General features: G+C 44.1%; 6 protein-coding genes across 6 annotated transcripts; 3 read left to right on the top strand and 3 right to left on the bottom strand.

The window, feature by feature from the left end:
* Positions 1–322: 322 nt before the first annotated feature.
* Positions 323–9,006, bottom strand: LOC131260023 (uncharacterized). Its single transcript, XM_058261675.1, has 6 exons — positions 8,967–9,006; positions 8,090–8,318; positions 6,509–8,006; positions 3,860–6,439; positions 2,581–3,792; positions 323–2,168 (listed from the first exon to the last, which is right to left on the bottom strand). The coding sequence occupies exons 2-6, from the start codon at positions 8,204–8,206 to the stop codon at positions 1,471–1,473; spliced, it is 6,105 nt and encodes a 2,034-aa protein (XP_058117658.1). The 5' UTR covers positions 8,207–8,318; positions 8,967–9,006; the 3' UTR covers positions 323–1,470.
* On the top strand, positions 8,778–9,649 carry LOC131260952 (histone-arginine methyltransferase METTL23). Its single transcript, XM_058262814.1, has 2 exons — positions 8,778–8,934; positions 9,047–9,649. The coding sequence occupies exons 1-2, from the start codon at positions 8,815–8,817 to the stop codon at positions 9,647–9,649; spliced, it is 723 nt and encodes a 240-aa protein (XP_058118797.1). The 5' UTR covers positions 8,778–8,814.
* Positions 9,650–9,685: 36 nt separating this feature from the next.
* Positions 9,686–10,048, top strand: LOC131260953 (SRA stem-loop-interacting RNA-binding protein, mitochondrial-like). The gene has a single exon (XM_058262815.1). The coding sequence runs from the start codon at positions 9,686–9,688 to the stop codon at positions 9,968–9,970; it is 285 nt and encodes a 94-aa protein (XP_058118798.1). The 3' UTR covers positions 9,971–10,048.
* LOC131260951 (probable ATP-dependent RNA helicase DDX55 homolog) lies at positions 10,017–12,063 on the bottom strand. Its single transcript, XM_058262813.1, has 2 exons — positions 11,889–12,063; positions 10,017–11,797 (listed from the first exon to the last, which is right to left on the bottom strand). The coding sequence occupies exons 1-2, from the start codon at positions 11,991–11,993 to the stop codon at positions 10,064–10,066; spliced, it is 1,839 nt and encodes a 612-aa protein (XP_058118796.1). The 5' UTR covers positions 11,994–12,063; the 3' UTR covers positions 10,017–10,063.
* Positions 12,064–12,183: 120 nt separating this feature from the next.
* Positions 12,184–14,412, top strand: LOC131271895 (cleavage and polyadenylation specificity factor 73). The gene has a single exon (XM_058273465.1). The coding sequence runs from the start codon at positions 12,294–12,296 to the stop codon at positions 14,364–14,366; it is 2,073 nt and encodes a 690-aa protein (XP_058129448.1). The 5' UTR covers positions 12,184–12,293; the 3' UTR covers positions 14,367–14,412.
* Positions 14,413–14,839: 427 nt separating this feature from the next.
* Positions 14,840–19,608, bottom strand: LOC131259904 (uncharacterized). The gene is made up of 3 exons (XM_058261514.1): positions 19,355–19,608; positions 18,467–18,998; positions 14,840–18,403 (listed from the first exon to the last, which is right to left on the bottom strand). The coding sequence occupies exons 2-3, from the start codon at positions 18,751–18,753 to the stop codon at positions 15,349–15,351; spliced, it is 3,342 nt and encodes a 1,113-aa protein (XP_058117497.1). The 5' UTR covers positions 18,754–18,998; positions 19,355–19,608; the 3' UTR covers positions 14,840–15,348.
* Between the last annotated feature and the right edge of the window lie 311 nt (positions 19,609–19,919).

Below are 19,919 nucleotides of genomic sequence, written 5' to 3'. Positions count from 1 at the left end.
AGATATTACCATTTAAGGTGTGTCTGGTGAAACGCAACGAATGTTCCATGTAGAGTCGCGTATGGTGCGATGGTTCATCGTAGCCTACGCACTCCATTCATGGAGCTTACCAATTAAGGCGTCATGGAACGATGGAAGTGGAGATGTCTGACTAATAGATTTATTTTTTCCATTCCCTCCCTCAGCGGCATACTTATTTGCATCCATTCCGTGGATTTGGTCGATTTTGTGAGTTAAATGCACTCACGGTCAAATAGAAGCAGTTAAATTTAATACGCAAGAGGCATTAGCTGAAATAAATCAATATTTATTGAATCGCTCACACGTGGTTATAGTGTAAGTATTTTAAGTCTTATATTTAAGACCCTTTCTGATAGCATAAAACTAAATACCGACGTACGTTGTTATTATGAAACTTCACCAAAAGTAAATGCAAAAAATCGCACCGTCACAACTTTAACTTTAGTTAACCAACTGAAGTTATGTTAGTTCGTCCTAATTTTTCCAGCACAAAACCGGTGACTGTGCTTTCAGTGCCACATTTCGATCGTAACACAATTCTGTCGATTTTTATCAAAAATTATCCCAACACACACCTATCATATGAACTCTAATCTACTCTACAGCGGTGTAAAATAAACTGCTGTTTATCGAGAAAGTCAAACATTTTTTTACAGAGGAAACCTTAACTCTCAGAGATCTTAATTAACACGTTGAGGTAAAAAGAAGGGCAAACACAAGCGCTGATTAAAAGGGCCGTTTCATTTCATTTTTCCCGGTGTCAAAAAAATAAATCTTTTATAATTCTAATCCAAATTTGATAATTTCTAACACTACACGCACTCTGGGACTCGTTTTAAGCGATAGCGTTAGTATCGTGTTTCCCTTCTCAGTAAACTCCTTACCAGGATACAGAGCATTGAGTATCGGCTTTCTTAAAAACTACTTTGTACAACGCAACCTCACGTTGGCGATAGTTTTTTATTTGTTCGAATCCGCTTCGTTTAATCAATACTTATCGACGTTTAAAGACGGCACGTACGAAGTTACCGAGTTCACCTTCGAACAGTGCTCGACATACAAGGATTTATTGTATCCTTTTTTATGCTTTGCAAATATTTTGCAGGCAAATGTTCATAATAGTATCGAAAAAAATTATCGAGAGAAAAGAAATAATAGAGGTGGTAGAAAAATTGGAAAAATCGGTAAAAACTGATCAACACTTCCAAAGTAACTTGATTATTAAAACAGATGTTCATAAATAAAATTACAGACATTTGTAGTGTGTCTTGACTGTACACTTTGAAAATAGGAAAATCCGAGTTGGTCGAACCAGTCACACCAGCATGAATGAATCAAACGGGACATTTGGTTGAAGGTTGAAATTGCTCCAAATCACGCAAACTCAAGGCACCTCCTCATGTAAAATTGTCAACTTCGTTAGCTCGTCTCTGTTTTTTTTTTTTAACTTTAACCTTGACTCGTACGTTTCTTGCGCCGTAAGTGCTTTCGATAACCCTTACCATACCAGCCTGGTTTAACCTTCGGTTTATGTGCCGTACTTAGAACATTAGTAGTATTGATCGGTGTACCCGGGGGGTCCCCATCGATAGGGGGTACGCTTTCGCTTTTCGTTCGCTTCGTGACCCGTGAGATACTCTCCGAATCATTCGACCCATCCGTACTCTCCGGCGTTTTCCGTTTATGTTCCTCCATCATCGAGATCGCGGGGTCTTTCGATGTCGAAGCAGGTGGAATTGGTGCATTGGTGTCTGCACCATTCGGCGGTTCGGTATTTGGTTTTTCGCACTCTCCATCGGAAAAATCGCAACACTCGCATATGACCACCTTCGTGCGGTGAACTGACTTTACAGCAAACTCGGCCGGCTGCGGTGGGTAGAATTGGCAGCTATATTTGGAGTAGTTTTCGAAGCAAAACTTACACTCGACCACCAGCGGTTGCGGGGGTTCGAGTTTGATGGAACTTCCACCCCAAAGGTTCACGTCCGGCGGAGGCGGATGGATTATGCTGTGAAGGCCAGAGTAGGCGTAGTTGACGTCATACCATTGAGGGAGATTATGACCACTGTTTACGGTGCTCGTTTGCTGTTGCATCGCGGCCTTGCAGTAGTTTAGGATGCGCTTGTACTTATCCTGCGGTGAAATGGCTGAAAGAAGCAAAACAAAAAAAAACTGTTTTTCTAGAACTCAACACTTGATTTGAAATGCTTAATTTTCATTTCATTTCGCAATTTCCTACAAATAACTCTCTTCGTTAGTTATTAACAAAATTGATTATAAAAACCATGTTGTCATGCATGATTCAACGATCACGTTTGGCTTATTACACCAGTTAACATGTTTCTATATATGTTTGTTCACTGAATCCCAAAATAAACGACATGGAACGCTTTCTTACGAGGCAAAGAAGCGTTACGTGCTTTTCGACAAAACAATGATACTGATTAAGGTAAGTGAAGTGGCTCAATCTTTGCGGTTTTTCTTTCGTTTTGATAGTGTGTAGTTGCATTTCATTCGCAAAACTTAAAAAAAGGGGTTAACATAACTGGATAGACTTACTTGACATCGTACTGTTTCCGATGGTCGAAGCAAATGACACTGGCAAATAGTTGATGGGAGTCGAAATCGTCACTATTCGACTCGGGGCCGTTGTTGTTGTCACACATGCTGAAGACACGATCGCCTCGGAGCCCAAAGTACGTGCTGTCTGAGGTTGGAAGGAACTGGTAGATGCCTGCAGGGATGTTGTTTCCTCGGTGGCTCGCTTCTTTTTCTTTTCCGGATGTTTAATGTTCAGAAATTCGGGTTTGCGGCGAATACGGAAGCTCCGCGAGCGGTTCCCTCCCACTTCCCCCGTCGTTTCGTCGCTTTCATCCTGCGATGGATTATTGACCCGTCGGCGCAGTCGTTTCGAGATGGTGTGATCCACGGTGGTATCCGTGTCGGAATCGGTCTTTTCCGGCGTCGTAAGCTGCTTATTGATGCGTGCCGATTCAAGGCGCTTCGAACGTCGTTTTTTTGATCGACCCTCCTCGTCTTCGTCTGTCTGGTCGTCAGATTCGAGCCGTAGGTTTTCTGGTGTATCGGGATTCGTCGCAACACTTGTGGTGGACGTGGTTACAACATCTTTTGGCGTCAGCAATGGTGCACCGGTGTTTACTGGTTGTCCCTTGAGGGGGCTAGTGAGAAGGACCAGATTGGCGGCCATTCCAAACAGGTTGGGAAAAGGATGATTTTTCATAAAATAAGCTGCCAACGCACCGCCAGAAGCTAGTCCACCCTGGAGCGGTGCAAACGGTGGAGCCGGCCTTTGGTTAGGTTGAAGAGCATGTGCTAAACCCATATTGGCGACCCCCCCGATCCCGTTCGCCGTGGGACTCATCAAGCCATTAGCGTAGGCATTACCCGAAGATGCTATCTGTATGATGGGTTGATAGGCTTTCTGGTTTTCAGTGGGACTTTCAACCGCTAGTGTCGAGTTCGTAGTACATTGCGGGCCAACATCCACCATCCTAGTTGCCGTTGCAGCAGTCGTTGGAGCGACGGCGCTAGACGTCGGAGTTTGTTGGTTGAGAGGTGTCGCCATTTTGGTCGCTATTTGACCCGAAACATGGTATTTGAGATGCGATATCAATTTCAAAGCGGGTGGATATCCGTCGGCGAATTTTGGCGCAGCTTCGTACAGCTCCAAAAGAGAACTGTTGCTCAGCACAACTTTTACCATTTTTTGACTTTCCCGGTGTGAGCAAGATTCTGCAGACTGGTCACTTTCTATAATGAAAACAGAGACAATAGAATGTTAAGTTGATTTTTTAGGCAGTTAGCGATTTTTACTAACTTGTTTGTTCGTCAGTAAACGCTTCCATTCCTTGGGGTTTGTCTTGCAAATGACATGGTGAACTTTTTCCCTCACTAATAAGGGACTGGTTGTCAGTTTCCATCAACTCTACATCCGTTTTGCCTTGCGTCGACTCATCTTGGCTGTTGTAGTTCATATCTTCTTTTATTGGTGCATCACATTCACTTGCAAACTCAATATTAGTTTCACAATCCATACTCTGTGATTTCTTGTCAGAGCCGGCTTCTGCATCCTTCGTCGGGGAGGATTTTTCGTGAGAGATCTCAATGGAGGCATCAGTATCCACGACAGAGCATTCACGTCGTTCTTGTGATAGGAGGTTATCATTTTCATTGTTTTCAGTACCCAGAATTTCTGCATCGCCATCAAACAAGGGTAAAATATCTGCTTCCAATTTTGCTTCAATGTGATTCGACTTTAGTTCCTGCTCTATCTGCTTTTGATCTGGTCGTTCATCCAATGACGGTTGATTCTCGCAGTTTACGTAATGTCGGTTAGAATATTCTTGAATAGGATGATTACATTTTGCCTCACAATTGCTTTTGCAGCTTTTTAACGGCCGGCTTTCAGCTCCAATTACTTCCACTTTACATGGTTCAGAATCACCAGGCAAACGATAGGGAACATCTTCTGAGAGTTTTAATGATTCAAATTTGCCTGCTGCTTCCACATCTACAATCGACCCAGCTTTCTCGTCTTCTGTTTCAGCCTTTTGCTCATATTCCATTTCACCATTCTTTGCAACCGAATATTGTTTTATGCCTCCAGAATCATCCGAAAATTCATCAGGGATTTCATATTTGCGCCAAGAGTATTCACTACCCAAATCGATTTCCCAACTTGTTTCTAAACTAATAGACTGCAGATGCCCTTTCTCATCATGCAATTGATCAGTTACTGTTGCTGACGTGATCGAGTTGCTCATCGAGTCGAGTCTTTTCGTGTCGTTGGATGATTCTTTAGCAACTGTACTTTGCAGGCTTTCATCAAAAGTTTTCAATGGCACACACTCGTTCACATTTCGTTCGTCACCGGTAACTGATTGTTGTGTTATATGTTCGGAACCGTTTATCGATTCTTCGGGCCTATCACAATCCTGGGCGTGAATATTATTGATATTGTTAGTCGAGTTCGTGCAGGATATATCACTGGCTTTTGGCTGGTCCTTTATGTCGTTGATATACTGATGATTGGGTTCTATACTGTCCTGTTTAAACAGATCAGCTTGAATTAGTTTCTCATTTGACTCATTATTACGCATGTCAGTTGGTGTAGCTGGCTGTGCATCGGTTAAAGTAGCTTCTTTCGACTCGTTAACCGTTTTGTCGATAGCTGCCTTGATGCAAACTGTTTTGCATTCGAGTGTATCCGGTTTTATGATTTTCATCCTATCATCATCACCGTTATTTTGATCGGTACGTCTTTCTACCAAACATAACTTCGTCTGGTCGGTGTTTTGAACAATCCTATCTCGAACAAGGATTTGATCTGTTTGCGCCTCATCCAAGTTTGCAGAAATGAGTATGCCATTTTGTACCGCTGGATCTGAGCCTATCGGATCGTTTGAGGGATATTGAGCATCGGTCGTTGTAATACTTGTTTCGATATCTGCGAGAGAAACGGATTCATCTACACGACAAAACTCATTACCGTAACCAGTAGGCATATTCAAATCAGTGTTTTCCGTGTCCGGATTAGTATTTGTCTGTACTGTACAAGTTTGTTCCACATGTAACTTGCTTGTTTCAATAATCCGACCTTCTAATTTGCTTGCTTCTGCGGGATTCATCTTTTCATTCATTGTAATTGTTGACACATTTGTTGCCTCTTCATTTTTATCTAGACTTTTACATGAAGAGTCTTCCAATAGTGAAATGTTCGTTGGTTCCAGAATTTCTTCCGGCTCTAGCTCCTTTTCACCTGATTCAGGATGACTTATTACAGAATCACTTTCTTGCTTTAGTGAGTGCTTCATCTCACAGTCGACTTCATTTTGAATGTTATTTTCATGAAGCACAGTAGTCCATGAACTGCATTGCGATACGTCTGTGCACTCTTTTTCATTGCTTCCGTTATTTTCCAAGAGACCACCATTGTTTGCATCCATGTTAACCAAGCCTTGTTGTGTGCTTGTTGATGTTATATTAATTGTGGTCTCGTCATTTGTTTTACATACACTTTCATTCATATTTTGCAACAGTTTTGCTGGCAGGCTGGGGCATACCTTAATCGGATCGTCTTGTTCCAGTTTCATGTCTCGGGAGGTGTCCAAAGGACTTGCTGTTGTTACTGATGATGAAGCTGCCGGAGCGAGATCTTTCTTACTGATTGACTTTAACGGGTCGGATTCCGTTTGCTTACGGTGTTGTTGTATCGGTACTAAACATGGCGGATTACTAACGATCACCGGTTTGACGATGAGTTGTATCTTGTTACATTGCGGCAGTTTGTTTTCGGTCTCCACTTTCACAGCGCCCTGCTCAGAAGCATTCCCAGTTAGGAAAGGTTTTTGGACAATCGTTACACCGGGCTGTAACAGTAGAGGCATAGGAACTTGCACTGAAATTGAATAATATAAGATAAAGTTAGTAAATTACTAAAATTTTTCTTCTTTTTTCGCATAATTACGTATGGTTTCCGGTGCTCCACTAGGGAAGGTAGTTTTTTCTTTGCTGGAAGTTTGGTGATTACTATTGCCTCTACCACTGGATGCACAGCCGCCGCCAAGTGAGGACAGATTGATCGAGTTAAGCACATGTCTAAGATTCCCAAACAGATTCGAGGCCGTGTCTAGCTTAATTATGTTTAGCGGTGCAACAGACCTTGGTTTAGCCGCACCAGTCGGCTCATTGCATTCAACTTTTATCTGCTCATTGACAATTGCAGGCGAATTTGAGCAAGGAACTAGGGGTGGGAGCACAGTTGGTCCTCGTGCGACTGAATTAAGCAGCATATTATAATTGTTGGTCATTTGTTGTTGTTGATGTGCATGAATCAGATTGTTCAAATACATCTGTTGAGCACTTGCACCGACGAAATCGGGGGGTTTTATCTTAATTTCAGACGCGCTTTCTGCAGGAGGCTCTTTTTTGATTACATTTTCCGTTGTAGTTTCCTCTTTGGTGGCAGCTGCCTTTTTGAGCATAGGTTGCGATGCTGTATGTTGCTCGTCGGGATGCAACAGGGTGGCATGGGCGAAAATAGGATCCTTGAAGCGATCGTAAACCGGGACCTCGATGTTGAGATGCTTCATGACCAATTGCATCACCTCGTCGCAGCGGCCGTTTATTTTAAGCGTCGAAACCTTATCTTTCGGTGTCCACTGAAGGTTGATGATGAAAATCTTGGGCCGTTTTTTGATTGGCCGATCGGTGGCCCACAGCCACGTGTACTTACGCAGTACTTTCAGGCTCGATCCAATGCAAAGAATCAAATCAGTCTTCTCGGTGTGTGGCGTTACGCCAGCCCAGTTCAGTGGCCACTTGAGCTGGCCACGCTCGCCAAAATGCACTATTGTGTCGATCAGGGGTCCACCGCATCGCCTGCATCGGCGGTTTGTCTTGTGGTAGTGTCGAGCGGTAAATTGTGTTGTATCGAACAGACGCCAGTATTCTACGTTCGGTTTACACTGCTTGCATACCTCCACGTACATATTACCGTGTACTTCGGAGAGGGACAATCGTGGAAGCCCCGAGCGAAGATGCAACCCATCGCAGTTCTGTGAAAGTACATGCTTCAGAATTCCTCTCTGATGCAGCTCAAAAAGAGCCATGTGTGTAAAGGTTGGATCGGCGAGGGAAAGGTCATATTCTCCGATGTCCTTTCCCTGCTCGAGCAACGTCCATATTCCCTTGCTTCCACGATAATCGGGTATTTTGGCGGAAGTGCTGATACCGGCACCGGTATAGACTATCAAATGGTTGGCTTTTTCGATGGCCTGCGCCAACTTCAGCGCTTTTCGTTCAATTACTTCCGGTTCATCTTCGGTCTCCAAAACCCGCTCTTTGTACTCGACATTGCGCTTACGACGTTCTAGGATTTGTTTCACCACTTCTGGCTCGCTTTCCAACAGACGTAAATCCTCTGCTGTCCGTTTGGTTTCACATTTGTTCAATACTGCTGCAATCTAAAAAAACACAATTAACCCAACCGAATAAATGCTAAAGTAGCAACTTGTTTTAGCTTGTGCGCTCAAACATAAACACTTACCTTTCGCCAGGAATCACGTTTTTGTTTTTTGGGACACTCTTCTTTCGGCGGGGACTTACGCCGTCGAGTTGTGCCCTGTTCTAGTATCGCGGACAGCGTTAGCCCTTTCATATGCATTTTACAGGCAGGATTTTATAATTCCGATTTGAGCATCACAATAATTGAAGCTAATTGCTTTTCCTCAAATTGACTCGGTCCAAGCCGAAGAATTCCGCTGAAAATCCTTAAACTGAACCGCAAGATCTTTAATTCGAGGCATTAGCACAAACATTGCGTAGTATTTCACTGTTCGGTTAGTTTGTTTTCCATTAAAACGAAATTTTCACTTTAAATTAATACATTTCAGCAAATCCTTTTTATCGCAACAAAAGCCTCGCGACAATGACAGCTATCCAAGCAAAATGTGTTTGATATTTTTCTATTATTGTTTACTTATTTCCTGCTCTAGCTGCTGTGGCAACAGACTATAGAGCTATCCTGCTTTAGCTTTATTTACAGCAACCAGGAAGGGCAGTGAGATACCTACAAATTTCATTCAGCTTGAAGCTAGGTTTTTATCGTTCAACCAAATTGAAACCAGTTTCAATGTGTTTTTTCGCATGCTATGTAGCGAGGAACTGTTTTGATTTGTTTTAAACTCAAGTTCAACTCGAGCTGTGTATACGAATTGCTTCCATTGCAGGCGGCACTTGGCGTTCTTCATCGCAATTGCAGTTTCGCTGAAAATGACGAAATTCCAACAAATGGAAAACGATGGCGAACAGATAAAGAGGTTTGTTTTTGGAAGCAAATCCCAAAACGGTACTCAAACCAACGGTGAAAAATTAGAAATACTGATACCTGAGGTAATTACCTGAAATTAATCGTATAAGCTTACTTTGTTTACACGATAGTGTCAAAAACGAAGCTTTCGTCACACACAAAACAGAAAGATATAATTTAGCGTTTGCGTTACAGCTTCCACTGCCCGGATATTCCTTTTACACCTGGCCTTCGGCTCCAGTACTGGCGTGGTTTCTGTGGGATCGGCGGCACTCGTTGGTCAACAAGCGAATACTGGAAATTGGTGCCGGAACTGCGCTACCGGGGATACTTGCAGCCAAGTGTGGTGCTCACGTAACACTCAGCGACTGCAGCACGCTGCCGAAAACATTGGAACATATTCAACGGTGCTGCCGATTGAACAATCTGCTTCCAGGTCCTGGCAAGTCCATCGAGGTCATCGGTCTAACCTGGGGATTGTTTTTGGACCAGGTTCTACAGCTCGGACCGCTGGATCTTATACTTGGCTCGGACGTATTCTATGATCCGTCCGTGTTTGAAGACATTCTAGTGACCATTTCGTTCATACTTGAGGCGAATCCTGCGGCCAAGTTCATCTGTACATATCAGGAACGAAGCGCAGATTGGTGCATCGAAAATCTGCTCAAAAAGTGGGATCTTGTTTGTTCGGTGATAAGTTTGGACAACCTCAGCGAGGATGTCGGTGTAGATCCACAAGAATTGATGGGAAATCACACAATTCATCTGTTAGAAATAGTGCGACAAACAGCAGCATAGGTATTACTGACCATTTTGCAGTGCAAATCTTGAACAATGTCGTCCCCTTCGGCTGCTGCGGCCACAAACATCGCACGTGGAGTGCAAAAGTTGTTTGTCGGAAATCTTCCTTGGACCATTAGTACCAAGGAGCTGAAGTCGTACTTCTCCAAGTATGGACACGTCCATTCAACCAACGTAATCTACGACAAAACCACTGGCATCAGTCGTGGCTATGGGTTCATTGTGTTTAGCACGCGAGAAGGGTTTACAAACGCCACAAATAATCGACTGCACGTACTGGAAGGACGAGTTCTTGATATTCAACGTGCCTCTTCATAGCTATAGAGTAGGAAGTTGAGTGAAGAAATAATGTAATAGGTTGATGATACAGTTAAATATACATTTTATTTAGCATACAAACAACCGTTTATCTTAATTTCCATCCGATTCGTTCGACGATCCAAAGTCGTTCAATCCCATTTGCTGATCGAATTCCTCTTCGCTAATTTTTTTCTGTTTTAACTTTTTCAACGAGCGAATGTCGTTGGCCAATTCGTCCAGTTCTTCTTGGGAAAACTTATTCTTCTTTTTGATCGGCACCGTCCCACCGGCTTCAATTGCTGCCTTGCGTTTTAGTTTCTGTTCTCGTCGGTTTTTGCGGGCTTCCTTCTTTTCTTCTCGGGCTTTCTTGGCCAATTCCCAGGGGATAGATTTCTTTTTAAAAAGCTTTTTCTTGCCTTTCCATTCACCCGTCTCGTTGTACGTTTTCAGTTTACTTTCCAAGGACGACTGTTTCTGCTTATCCTTGTACGTTAGTTTCCAGATGTCCACCGGGGCTTCAGGACCACAGAAAGTCTCACTGAACTGTGGTTTCATTTCAGGCATCTTAGGTAGTTGTAGCAACCCGTAGCTTGTTGCCACCTTGCCCAAATCGAGATCTTTCACTCGTAGAATCAGATTACACTCGTGCTTACTGTATGCCTGGACGTGCGATACGAAAGCCCTGTTTGCTTTATCAAACACGGAGCGATCGTCCATCTGCAATTGGTGAAGTTTCTTCAGCTCATTTTTTAACCCCTGGTCGGTAACCTGTAGTTTCATTTCTTTAAGCAATACTTTTTGATTTCGCGTCAAGAAATCCACGTAGGCGTCCTCTGTCGGGAGTAGCATAATGAGAGCATTTCCTTCTGATCCTTGACGAGCTGTGCGGCCTACTCTGTGCACGAAAGCGGCAGCATTTGACGGTGGATCCCATTGCAACACCCAGTCCACTTCTGGAATATCGACACCCCGGGCCAGCACATCCGTGCAGAGAAGTAGAGCACTGTCCGCATCACGGAATGCCTTCAATATACGAAACCTTTGAGATTTCATCTTGCCATGCAGTGCTAGTACGGTCATCGGTTTGACCAGTTCAGCCATTGCTATTGACCAATATTCAACGCAAGCACATGTCGGAAAGAAAATCATTGCCTTTTTAATCTGTTGCGAACGAATAAATTCTAGCATAGCGGTTAACTTTGTTTCGGGTTCCACGATGACATAAAAGTTCTGCAGTAGCTTCGGCGTGCTAGTTGTGGCCTTCTCACGTACGCTTACTAACACCGGATTGCGTAATCCCGCACGCATTAAATCCTTCACCTCTTTCGTTTGTGTGGCTGAAAAAAGTCCTGTTCGACGCTGTCGGGGAAGATACGCTAAGATGGTATTGATGGTAGCCTCGAAGCCTAGGTCAAGTAAACGATCTGCCTCGTCAAGCACCAGCAGCTCCAAACTCTTCACTTTTGCTGCCAGATTGAGATCTCCCTTGCGCTCAAAAAGATCCTGCAAACGCCCGGGCGTACCCACTATTATGTTAGCACCGTTCTTAATGATGGCCATGGCGTCGTCTTCAACGGAATTACCACCGATTAGTATTTTTTGCCGGAAACAGCTCAACTCTTCGTGGCTCAGAAACTCGGCCAGTACTTCATGAATCTGTGTCGTCAACTCCCGTGTAGGAGAAATGATGATGGCACCAATTTCATGCTTTTTCCAAGCTTCATTCTTCTTTCGTTTCAGCAGAAGTTCAAGCAGCGGAACAAGAAAAGCTAATGTTTTCCCTGATCCTGTTACCGCTTCAGCGGCCACATCTTTATAGGATAATAGTAACGGGATAGTTGCAGCCTGGAAAAGATGTACAACAAAACACAAATCAGGCATCAGGCAGTCCCAATTCGGTGAACATTTCAAATGGTTGGTGTACGCTTTGGCTTACCTGAACCGGCGTCATTTTATGAAACCCAAGACCATCGATTACTTCCAACACCGGTGCACTAAGCGGTGTGGATAAACTTTTCCATGTTGCAGCCGGTCTTGCCATTTTTGAACATGTAGTAAGGTAGAAAACACTAGCTTTAATCGCTCACTAAATTTTTATAATAAAACTCAAAACATATCAAACACGTGTAGTTTGTTTACGCATTGGTAGCCATTTGACACTGGCTAGAAGCGTCAAAATTACCCGTTTGACAAGCCGGAACGCCAAAATCAACAGATGCACAACAAAAGTGTTTTCCTGCACATCTGCGGTAGCGTGATTGTTGTTTTAAAGTTTTTAGAATATTCTGTGGTTAGCTTCTTGTTTTGCAGAGCATAAGTTTCATTCTGAAAAAGCACCAAAATGGCGCAAAAACGATCATCCAACGGTGTGCGGCTTCTGAAGGAAGAAAGCGATCTGATGATAATCCGACCGCTGGGGGCCGGACAAGAAGTGGGCCGGTCATGCATTATGTTGGAGTTTAAAGGAAAAAAGATCATGCTCGACTGTGGAATCCATCCGGGACTTTCCGGAATGGATGCGCTTCCGTTCGTCGATCTCATCGATGCCGACCAGATTGATCTGCTGTTCATTTCGCACTTCCATCTTGATCACTGCGGAGCGTTGCCATGGTTTCTGCAGAAAACCTCCTTCAAAGGACGCTGTTTCATGACGCACGCTACAAAGGCCATCTACCGGTGGATGTTGTCTGATTACATCAAAGTCAGCAACATTTCCACGGATCAAATGCTGTACACTGAAGCGGACTTGGAGGCTAGTATGGAGAAGATTGAAACGATAAACTTTCACGAGGAACGCGACATCCTTGGGGTGCGGTTCTGGGCGTACAATGCGGGTCACGTGCTGGGAGCCGCTATGTTTATGATCGAAATCGCCGGCATTCGGGTGCTATACACAGGAGATTTTTCGCGCCAAGAGGACCGTCATTTGATGGCTGCCGAAATACCAGCCATGCGTCCCGACGTACTGATAACTGAGTCAACTTACGGAACACACATTCACGAGAAGCGGGAGGATCGAGAGAGTCGTTTCACGTCCCTAGTGCAGAAGATCGTAACACAGGGAGGAAGGTGCCTGATTCCCGTGTTTGCCCTTGGCCGAGCTCAAGAGTTGCTGTTGATTTTGGACGAATACTGGAGCCAAAATCCGGAGTTGCAGGAGATACCCATCTACTACGCATCATCGTTGGCAAAGAAATGCATGGCCGTCTATCAGACCTACATTAACGCGATGAACGATAAAATCCGTCGACAGATTGCCATCAACAACCCGTTTGTTTTTCGATACATCTCAAACCTGAAAGGAATTGATCATTTCGATGACGTTGGTCCGTGTGTCGTCATGGCATCGCCGGGAATGATGCAGAGTGGGCTTTCCCGCGAGCTGTTTGAAACGTGGTGTACCGATCCTAAAAACGGTGTCATTATAGCCGGCTACTGTGTGGAAGGAACGCTGGCTAAAACGATTCTCTTTGAACCAGAGGAAATAACGAGCATGAATGGTCAAAAGCTGCCTCTGAATATGTCGGTAGACTATATTTCCTTCTCCGCTCACACCGATTACCAGCAAACGAGCGAATTCATCCGCCTGTTGCAACCGACACACGTGGTATTGGTACATGGCGAACAGAATGAAATGAGTCGCTTAAAGTCCGCGTTGATGCGCGAGTACGAGGCCAATCCAAAGATTCAGATAACGTTCCACAATCCACGTAACACCCAACCAGTGGAACTGTATTTCAGAGGCGAAAAGACCGCTAAAGTAATGGGAACACTGGCAATCGGTGAGCCGGCGGATTGTCAGCGGCTGAGTGGTGTGCTAGTAAAGCGAGAATTTAAGTATCATCTACTGGCTCCAACAGATCTTTCTAAGTACACCGACATGAGCATGTCGATAGTGACGCAACGACAGAGCATCCATTTTCCCGGATCTACGGTTGTGCTGAAATTACTTCTTGAACGTGCCGGAGGCCCAGGATCAGTGGTAGAATGCCCGCTTGCCGAAGGAAGCACTGCATCGGCTCGATTGCGAGTTTGCGATTGTATCGATCTGACTGCCGACGGGAAGATCGTCACTCTGGAATGGCAAGCGACGCCGGTGAACGACATGTATGCAGATATGGTAATGGCTTGTCTGCTGCAGTGCGAGATTGCTGGCAGCAACGTTGTCGGGGCGCGTATGTCCAAGGTGGATGAGAAACACTATCAGAATTGTCTGATTGAAACGCTGCAGGAGTTGTTTGGAGAGCAATCGATGGAAAAGTTTATCGACTCGAATAGACTCACGGTTACCGTACGTGGAAAGCGCATCGTGATTGATCTGGAGACAAATCAAGTCGAGTGCGAACAAGATGAACAGCTGTACCAGACGGTTTTCATGACCGTGCGCAAATTACGTCAAAGTTTAATGTTGTAGGTGCATAATTTCAACATAATTACAGAGCAAATAAATGAATTATCATACCGAATTGCATTGACTTATTGTAAATTTTATGGAGTTTTGAACCAGTGACCAGTCAGTAGTTCGACATCGCCATTAGGTGGAGTAATATATGTATATTTATTTATTCCAGAACTTTTCATCTAATTGACGGACGCATATGATCGATTTGGTTTTTATACACACACATGCTATAGATCAGCTAGTGAGCAATACCCTTGCAGAAAAAGGAAAAGATGAAATGCACATTATAAATTGTCCTCTGTTTGTTGGCCGAAAGCCAATTTTAATGATTCGCATCAGATTGGCGAATTTGTCTCTGCTGCACTTATACAATAGAATAGTTATTTGAGAAAACAAATATATAGAGAATGCTACCGAGATAAGCTGTTTTTTTGTTCCTTCAATATCAGGAACTTCAAGTTCGCATGATCGCTAAATACTCACTCTAAGCAATAGAATATGTTTTTATTCTTAAACATAAAACTAGCAGGAATTGTACAACCTAATACAAAGTGTATGTTTATGCACTTTATACTCTAAGTGCTCAAGATCACTCAACAATATGAAGCCATCCAGTCTCTTGGTTCAGTAAACATGATACTTTCTTTTGAAGAACTACGCATTACTTTTACTTCGTACAGAATTTTTCGTTCAATACTTTAACGGAGCTATAAATTATTATTGTAACAGGTCTAATAGCTTACATTCTACGAGCCTGCCAGCTTGTCGTAATGATATCATTTATGGGAAAGAAATATAATTGAAACGAATATAAAACATACGATAAAACAAATATTGATTATACAATCAAATAAATAAACACATTGGCTGCCTAGCATGATAACAGAAGTTTTTAAAGTCGCTACTTGGTAAAGCGATGCGATCCCCGAAAGATCGTTTACTTTGAGCTGCTTGATTATTCTCACTTTCGTTTCTTGTACGCCTCAGCGTACAATCAGGAAAACGGGTTGCTGCGTCGTTTCAACGAACCAAACTTTTTTTCCGCCTCTTGAAGCATTTTTTCGTTGCGAATCACCTCGAATGGGGCCATTTTCAACAACTTGCCGCTCCCGCCTGTTCCCGTGGTCAAACGGGTTCCATCTGCAGAACCCGCTTCATCGGCCAGCTCGTCCGAAGGAAAGTCCTCGAAACTCATATTACTGAAACCCATAGTTTTGGAGCTTGATTTGGAGCATCCTTTCGATTGCTTCGAAAATGACTCCTCCTTTTTACCTTTGCCGTTACTTGTTACCTCCGACACCACTTTACGATATCCACTAACGTTGGCTTTAACTTTTTGTCCAAGCGTGCTGGAAACAGTCTCGTCTCTGCCATGATTGGGGCCACCGCCACTGCTGGTGCTCTTTTCGTGCAGATGATTGTACTTTACTTTCTGCTTTTTGGTAAGGAAGCCTTTTGAAGAAACCTTTGCCATCGTGTCACTGCTGTTATCATCATATTCATCCGATTTAAGCTTACGCACATCGTCATCTTCTTCTTTCGGACAGAAATTTACATAATTGTTGTCGGGCGTAATGCATGCCATGCTATGCGACGGAATTTGACTAAAGTTGATATAATTTCGTCGCGCGGATAGTTCTTGTTGCCCTGCTAATACATGCGGACTGTAGTGCTGTTGGCTCCCGGCAAAGACTTGTTGGCTACTGTTGGTTCCCAATGCCAGAGATGAAGACGGAGAGGACGCTGCGGGTGTTGGTAGTACAGGTATGGTACTAGAAATTGCAGGGCAAGTGTTATGAGGAATAATGTGCGTTAAAGTAACGGCGTCAACGTCGTATGGTAAACGATTGGAAATTAAAGAATCATGAGTAGTCTGTACTGAGAAGGAGGTTTTATGTGGTTGGCTAGTTGAGACATTACTCAACGGTGTATGTCGCTGTTGAATTGGAGGTAATGTTATTGTTACGATTGGATCTGTTACTGCAGCTGGTGAGGATGCAGGTGCCATTGATGGTGTGGCAAGGAATGGTTCAGAGCCAAAACTGTACTGACAAACACTAGGAGATTTTTCACGTAAGGGCGGTGTTTCGAGGGATCCTCGAAGAGGCATAATGCGCTCTTCGGGCAGCTCGAAAATGTCGGTACACTGCGACGACAGTGGAGCCAGTTCTGGAGCTTGTTTTTTAATCGGAGTTGATGTCATAAAGTCGCTCGAATGTTTGCCACTAACGCCGCTACTAGTAGGATGGTGTTCTGGAATGGAATGTACTCCGGGCATAAATTTAACGACATTGTTTCGCTTATTTACGAACGGCTTACGAAAAGGTGCCATAGCAAAAGGGTCCAATTCGGCATCACCTTCGGAGTCATCTTCAAGGCATAAGTGAGGTTTGTTTTTTACAGCTTCATCCTCGGGAGTGAATGGATCCATCAGTACCTCCTCGCCGCTGGTATTATTTTCCACCGCGGATTCGTAATCAAGTTCATCGTCCAGCAGAAGCGGTTTTTCTCCCTGAATCATGTCTTCTTCGGCCGAGTCGTCTTCGTCGATCACGCTGTGCTTCGAATCGAGACGCTCCCGTTTTTTCACGCGTACGCGCGTCACTATTCGGCTGGTGTTGTCCTCGTTGGTCGTCACACTTTCACATTCAGCGTGGTAGGCACTTGAACCGCACGTTTTTATGCTTTCGCTGATGCAATCATCCACGCTTCCTTCACCACCAAATGACGCTCGGTTGAAAGAAGCTCGTTTTCTAACTGAACTATTTGGCGGTGCCTTTGGGTCGATTTCCTCGCTCTCGGGAAAATCATCGTTGGCTCGAAGATCCGAGGCCGAACCGATTGAATCATCATCCGAAGCATTTCCGCCTTCGGGTGTATTTATGTTATCTTGTGGATCACCGTTTCTTTTTCCTTTACGACGTCCCTTAGTGACTTTCGTAGTACCGATGCCCGACGGTACAGATTCTTTGCCACCATGCGCCACTACTTTATTTCGCAGCTTCTTTACAATGTGCACATGTTTTATTTGGCTCTTGTCGACTTTGTGGTAAACAGCTTGCAGCTTCTCGGGGATATTACTTTCAACAAAGTGTTTGAAACTGTGCTTTTTAGGACCACCCATGCCACCACCAACACTACCGGGTATTGCGATATTGTCCGGTCCACTTCCAAAGCCAACGGTGGTTCCCATTGTCTCGGGATAAAACTCTGAGTCACTATCATCTGAGGTTATACCGTTTGAGTTCAGTTTCTCGTACTTATTGCGATCATCTAATGGCAACTTGATGAAACTCGGTGAAGCTTTTTCGCCACTGTTGATGAGATCATCTAGCATTAGGTTCTTTTGTCCACCACCGATTAAGCCGGATTTTTCCAATACCAACATTTCCGTACGCGTGCAACTGCCTGGCCTTTTATCAATGTCATTTCCACCATTTTCGGTTGGAGTGTTATCAATTAGACTTTCCTTGCCTGCTTGCCCACTTCCAACGGCGTGTCGCCAGCGATCGCTTAGCTTCGAGGCGAGCTTGGATGAGCTGCTTTTTTGCTTGAATCGCTTCGGGAGGGTGAAGGGAGCGGAACCAAACGGGTCCTCTTCGAGCTTTGGCAGCTCTCTGCCATTCTGTACTCCACCGCTTGAAGCAATCATGCCCGTAGAGAGAGCCTGTGTTAGCGACTTTCTTTGTGGGCCACCCCAATAGGAAATAGATCGATCGGATTTCATTTCCTCCGGGGAAGTTACGATCGAGGTTTGGCTGCCTTCTAGACGCAACTTATCGAATTCTGCTCCGAACAGCTGGTCCTCGGTCAGTGTCGAAATTGGGCTGAAAGGTGACGGATCCCCGAAGGGATTCCAAGTGAACGAACCCGACAAAGGGGATACGAGCGATTTTTCACTGTTGGAGTTGCTTAATATTTGTTGTTGCGCATGGGCCAGAGCTGTTGGTCGGGGGCGAACGGATACAGTCGTTGAGGTTGACATGGATTCCTGCTCGAAGGGGGACAAGAGTGTGGCCGGTGACACCGCATTAGACGTTGTTATGATTCTAAAAGAAAATAACATATCATTAACGACAATGTTTACCACGATGGACACTCGCTTTTTTTACTTGAAGGATGCTAAGTCTCCTTCCATGGAAATCGGACTGAATCGAGGCATTGACGTTCCCAGAAATTTATCATTGAAGTTGGCCACGAACTTATCCGACTCCATGGTTGCAGCGGGAATAGGTGAGATAACGTTTTTTGGGGATGGATTCAACGGTATCGTGCCCAGCGTGAGTCCCATTGAAGGCGTGGTTGATGTTGGCTGGGCCGGTTTTGGTCGTAACCTTGGCACAACACTCGTACCACTACTCGGTGTTGTGATTATAATGTGTCTTGAATCGTTTGCCATGTTTGCAAGATAACTTGAATTCTAGCCGAGCCCAATTGTCTTGATACTTGCGTTATGCAGATCAGTGTCGGGCGTGATAACACCGCTGGAACCAGACTACGAATGCTCCTCCAAAGCAACGCACATTATCACGCCTCTGCAATGCCCCATGATTTCTAATTATCCGTGTCCGATTCCTTGTCTATCTGCCAAGAAAAGTAGGCAACGTGTTGCATGCGCGAAACAGCTTTCCAACCGAGTAAGCTCTAGATACAAGAAGAAACAAGGGAGGTAATTATAACAGGACTTTTGTTTACATTGCCCGATAAAACCAAGAAGATACCATTTGGCTAACGGAAGACTGTGTAGGTGGTATGTAAATATAGGTCGTGAGTAAACATAAGCAGTTGCTGCAACTACTTGCTGTATTTAGAGATTAATCTTGGTTTCTGAACAAGAATCTATTACGTTAGGATGTGGCTGTGGTAAATAACAGCTGGTCATCTATTGACGAAGTTTTTCTTTCTCGAAACTACGTCACCAACATTAGGAAGATGATTACTTGTGGAGATTGAATAAAACCGTGTATGGGACTGGTTGTAAGTAGGATTATTTAGCTTACCAGCAGCTACTGTCGGGAGGATGAAAAAGCTTTACCTAGGGATTTTATCAACGGCGAATAACACACGAATCACTTTCACACAAATGGGTAACGTATCGACGCAATTCAAGCGACTTGTGATTGCTTATTGAACAGCTTTGTTTCTTCTACTTCTACTAAGCACTGTTGATTCATCTTTGGCAAATAATCAGTGAATCGTCCGGATGAAGATTTTGCGAATCCGAAGCAAGATCGATGTTGTGATGAATTTCCTACAATGGCAGTTGCCTACGGCAGACTGACAAGACGAAGGAAATCGCGAAAGAAAAGGGCAAAGTGACAGCTGTACTGTCACAGCAATTGAATGCGGCAAGATGAGGAAGGAGGAAAATGGACGACATGAAAAGTAAACATTCGCGGTTTGTGCCACAAAGTGAAGGCGATAAACACAAACACGCAGATGAAAGATTTTGCCAGACAAACGATGTGCGATTACTACAAGCCATTGCTGGTTGAAGAAATAGCTCTGTTGAATAACCCAGCGTTAGTACACAGTGGAAGATGTTCTGTGATAGGAAAAGTGGCC

Source organism: Anopheles coustani, chromosome 3 (assembly GCF_943734705.1).
Source record: "Anopheles coustani chromosome 3, idAnoCousDA_361_x.2, whole genome shotgun sequence".
Classification (NCBI taxonomy): Eukaryota; Metazoa; Arthropoda; class Insecta; order Diptera; family Culicidae; genus Anopheles; species Anopheles coustani.
This window is presented reverse-complemented; position numbering and strand designations above follow the sequence as displayed.

What these genes read in the sequence shown, in the direction of transcription:
- LOC131260023 (XM_058261675.1), bottom strand. Translation starts at nt 8,206, where the DNA reads ATGCATATGAAAGGGCTAACGCTGTCCGCGATACTAGAACAGGGCACA. An exon ending in TGGAGCACCGGAAACCATAC is followed by an intron (nt 6,440 to 6,508) that starts GTAATTATGCGA and finishes ATTCAATTTCAG; the next exon opens with TGCAAGTTCCTATGCCTCTA. An exon ending in GTTTACTGACGAACAAACAA is followed by an intron (nt 3,793 to 3,859) that starts GTTAGTAAAAAT and finishes TTTTCATTATAG; the next exon opens with AAAGTGACCAGTCTGCAGAA.
- LOC131260952 (XM_058262814.1), top strand. Translation starts at nt 8,815, where the DNA reads ATGACGAAATTCCAACAAATGGAAAACGATGGCGAACAGATAAAGAGG. An exon ending in TAGAAATACTGATACCTGAG is followed by an intron (nt 8,935 to 9,046) that starts GTAATTACCTGA and finishes TTTGCGTTACAG; the next exon opens with CTTCCACTGCCCGGATATTC.
- LOC131260953 (XM_058262815.1), top strand. Translation starts at nt 9,686, where the DNA reads ATGTCGTCCCCTTCGGCTGCTGCGGCCACAAACATCGCACGTGGAGTG.
- LOC131260951 (XM_058262813.1), bottom strand. Translation starts at nt 11,993, where the DNA reads ATGGCAAGACCGGCTGCAACATGGAAAAGTTTATCCACACCGCTTAGT. An exon ending in ATAAAATGACGCCGGTTCAG is followed by an intron (nt 11,798 to 11,888) that starts GTAAGCCAAAGC and finishes CATCTTTTCCAG; the next exon opens with GCTGCAACTATCCCGTTACT.
- LOC131271895 (XM_058273465.1), top strand. Translation starts at nt 12,294, where the DNA reads ATGGCGCAAAAACGATCATCCAACGGTGTGCGGCTTCTGAAGGAAGAA.
- LOC131259904 (XM_058261514.1), bottom strand. Translation starts at nt 18,753, where the DNA reads ATGGCAAACGATTCAAGACACATTATAATCACAACACCGAGTAGTGGT. An exon ending in GGAGACTTAGCATCCTTCAA is followed by an intron (nt 18,404 to 18,466) that starts GTAAAAAAAGCG and finishes ATTTTCTTTTAG; the next exon opens with AATCATAACAACGTCTAATG.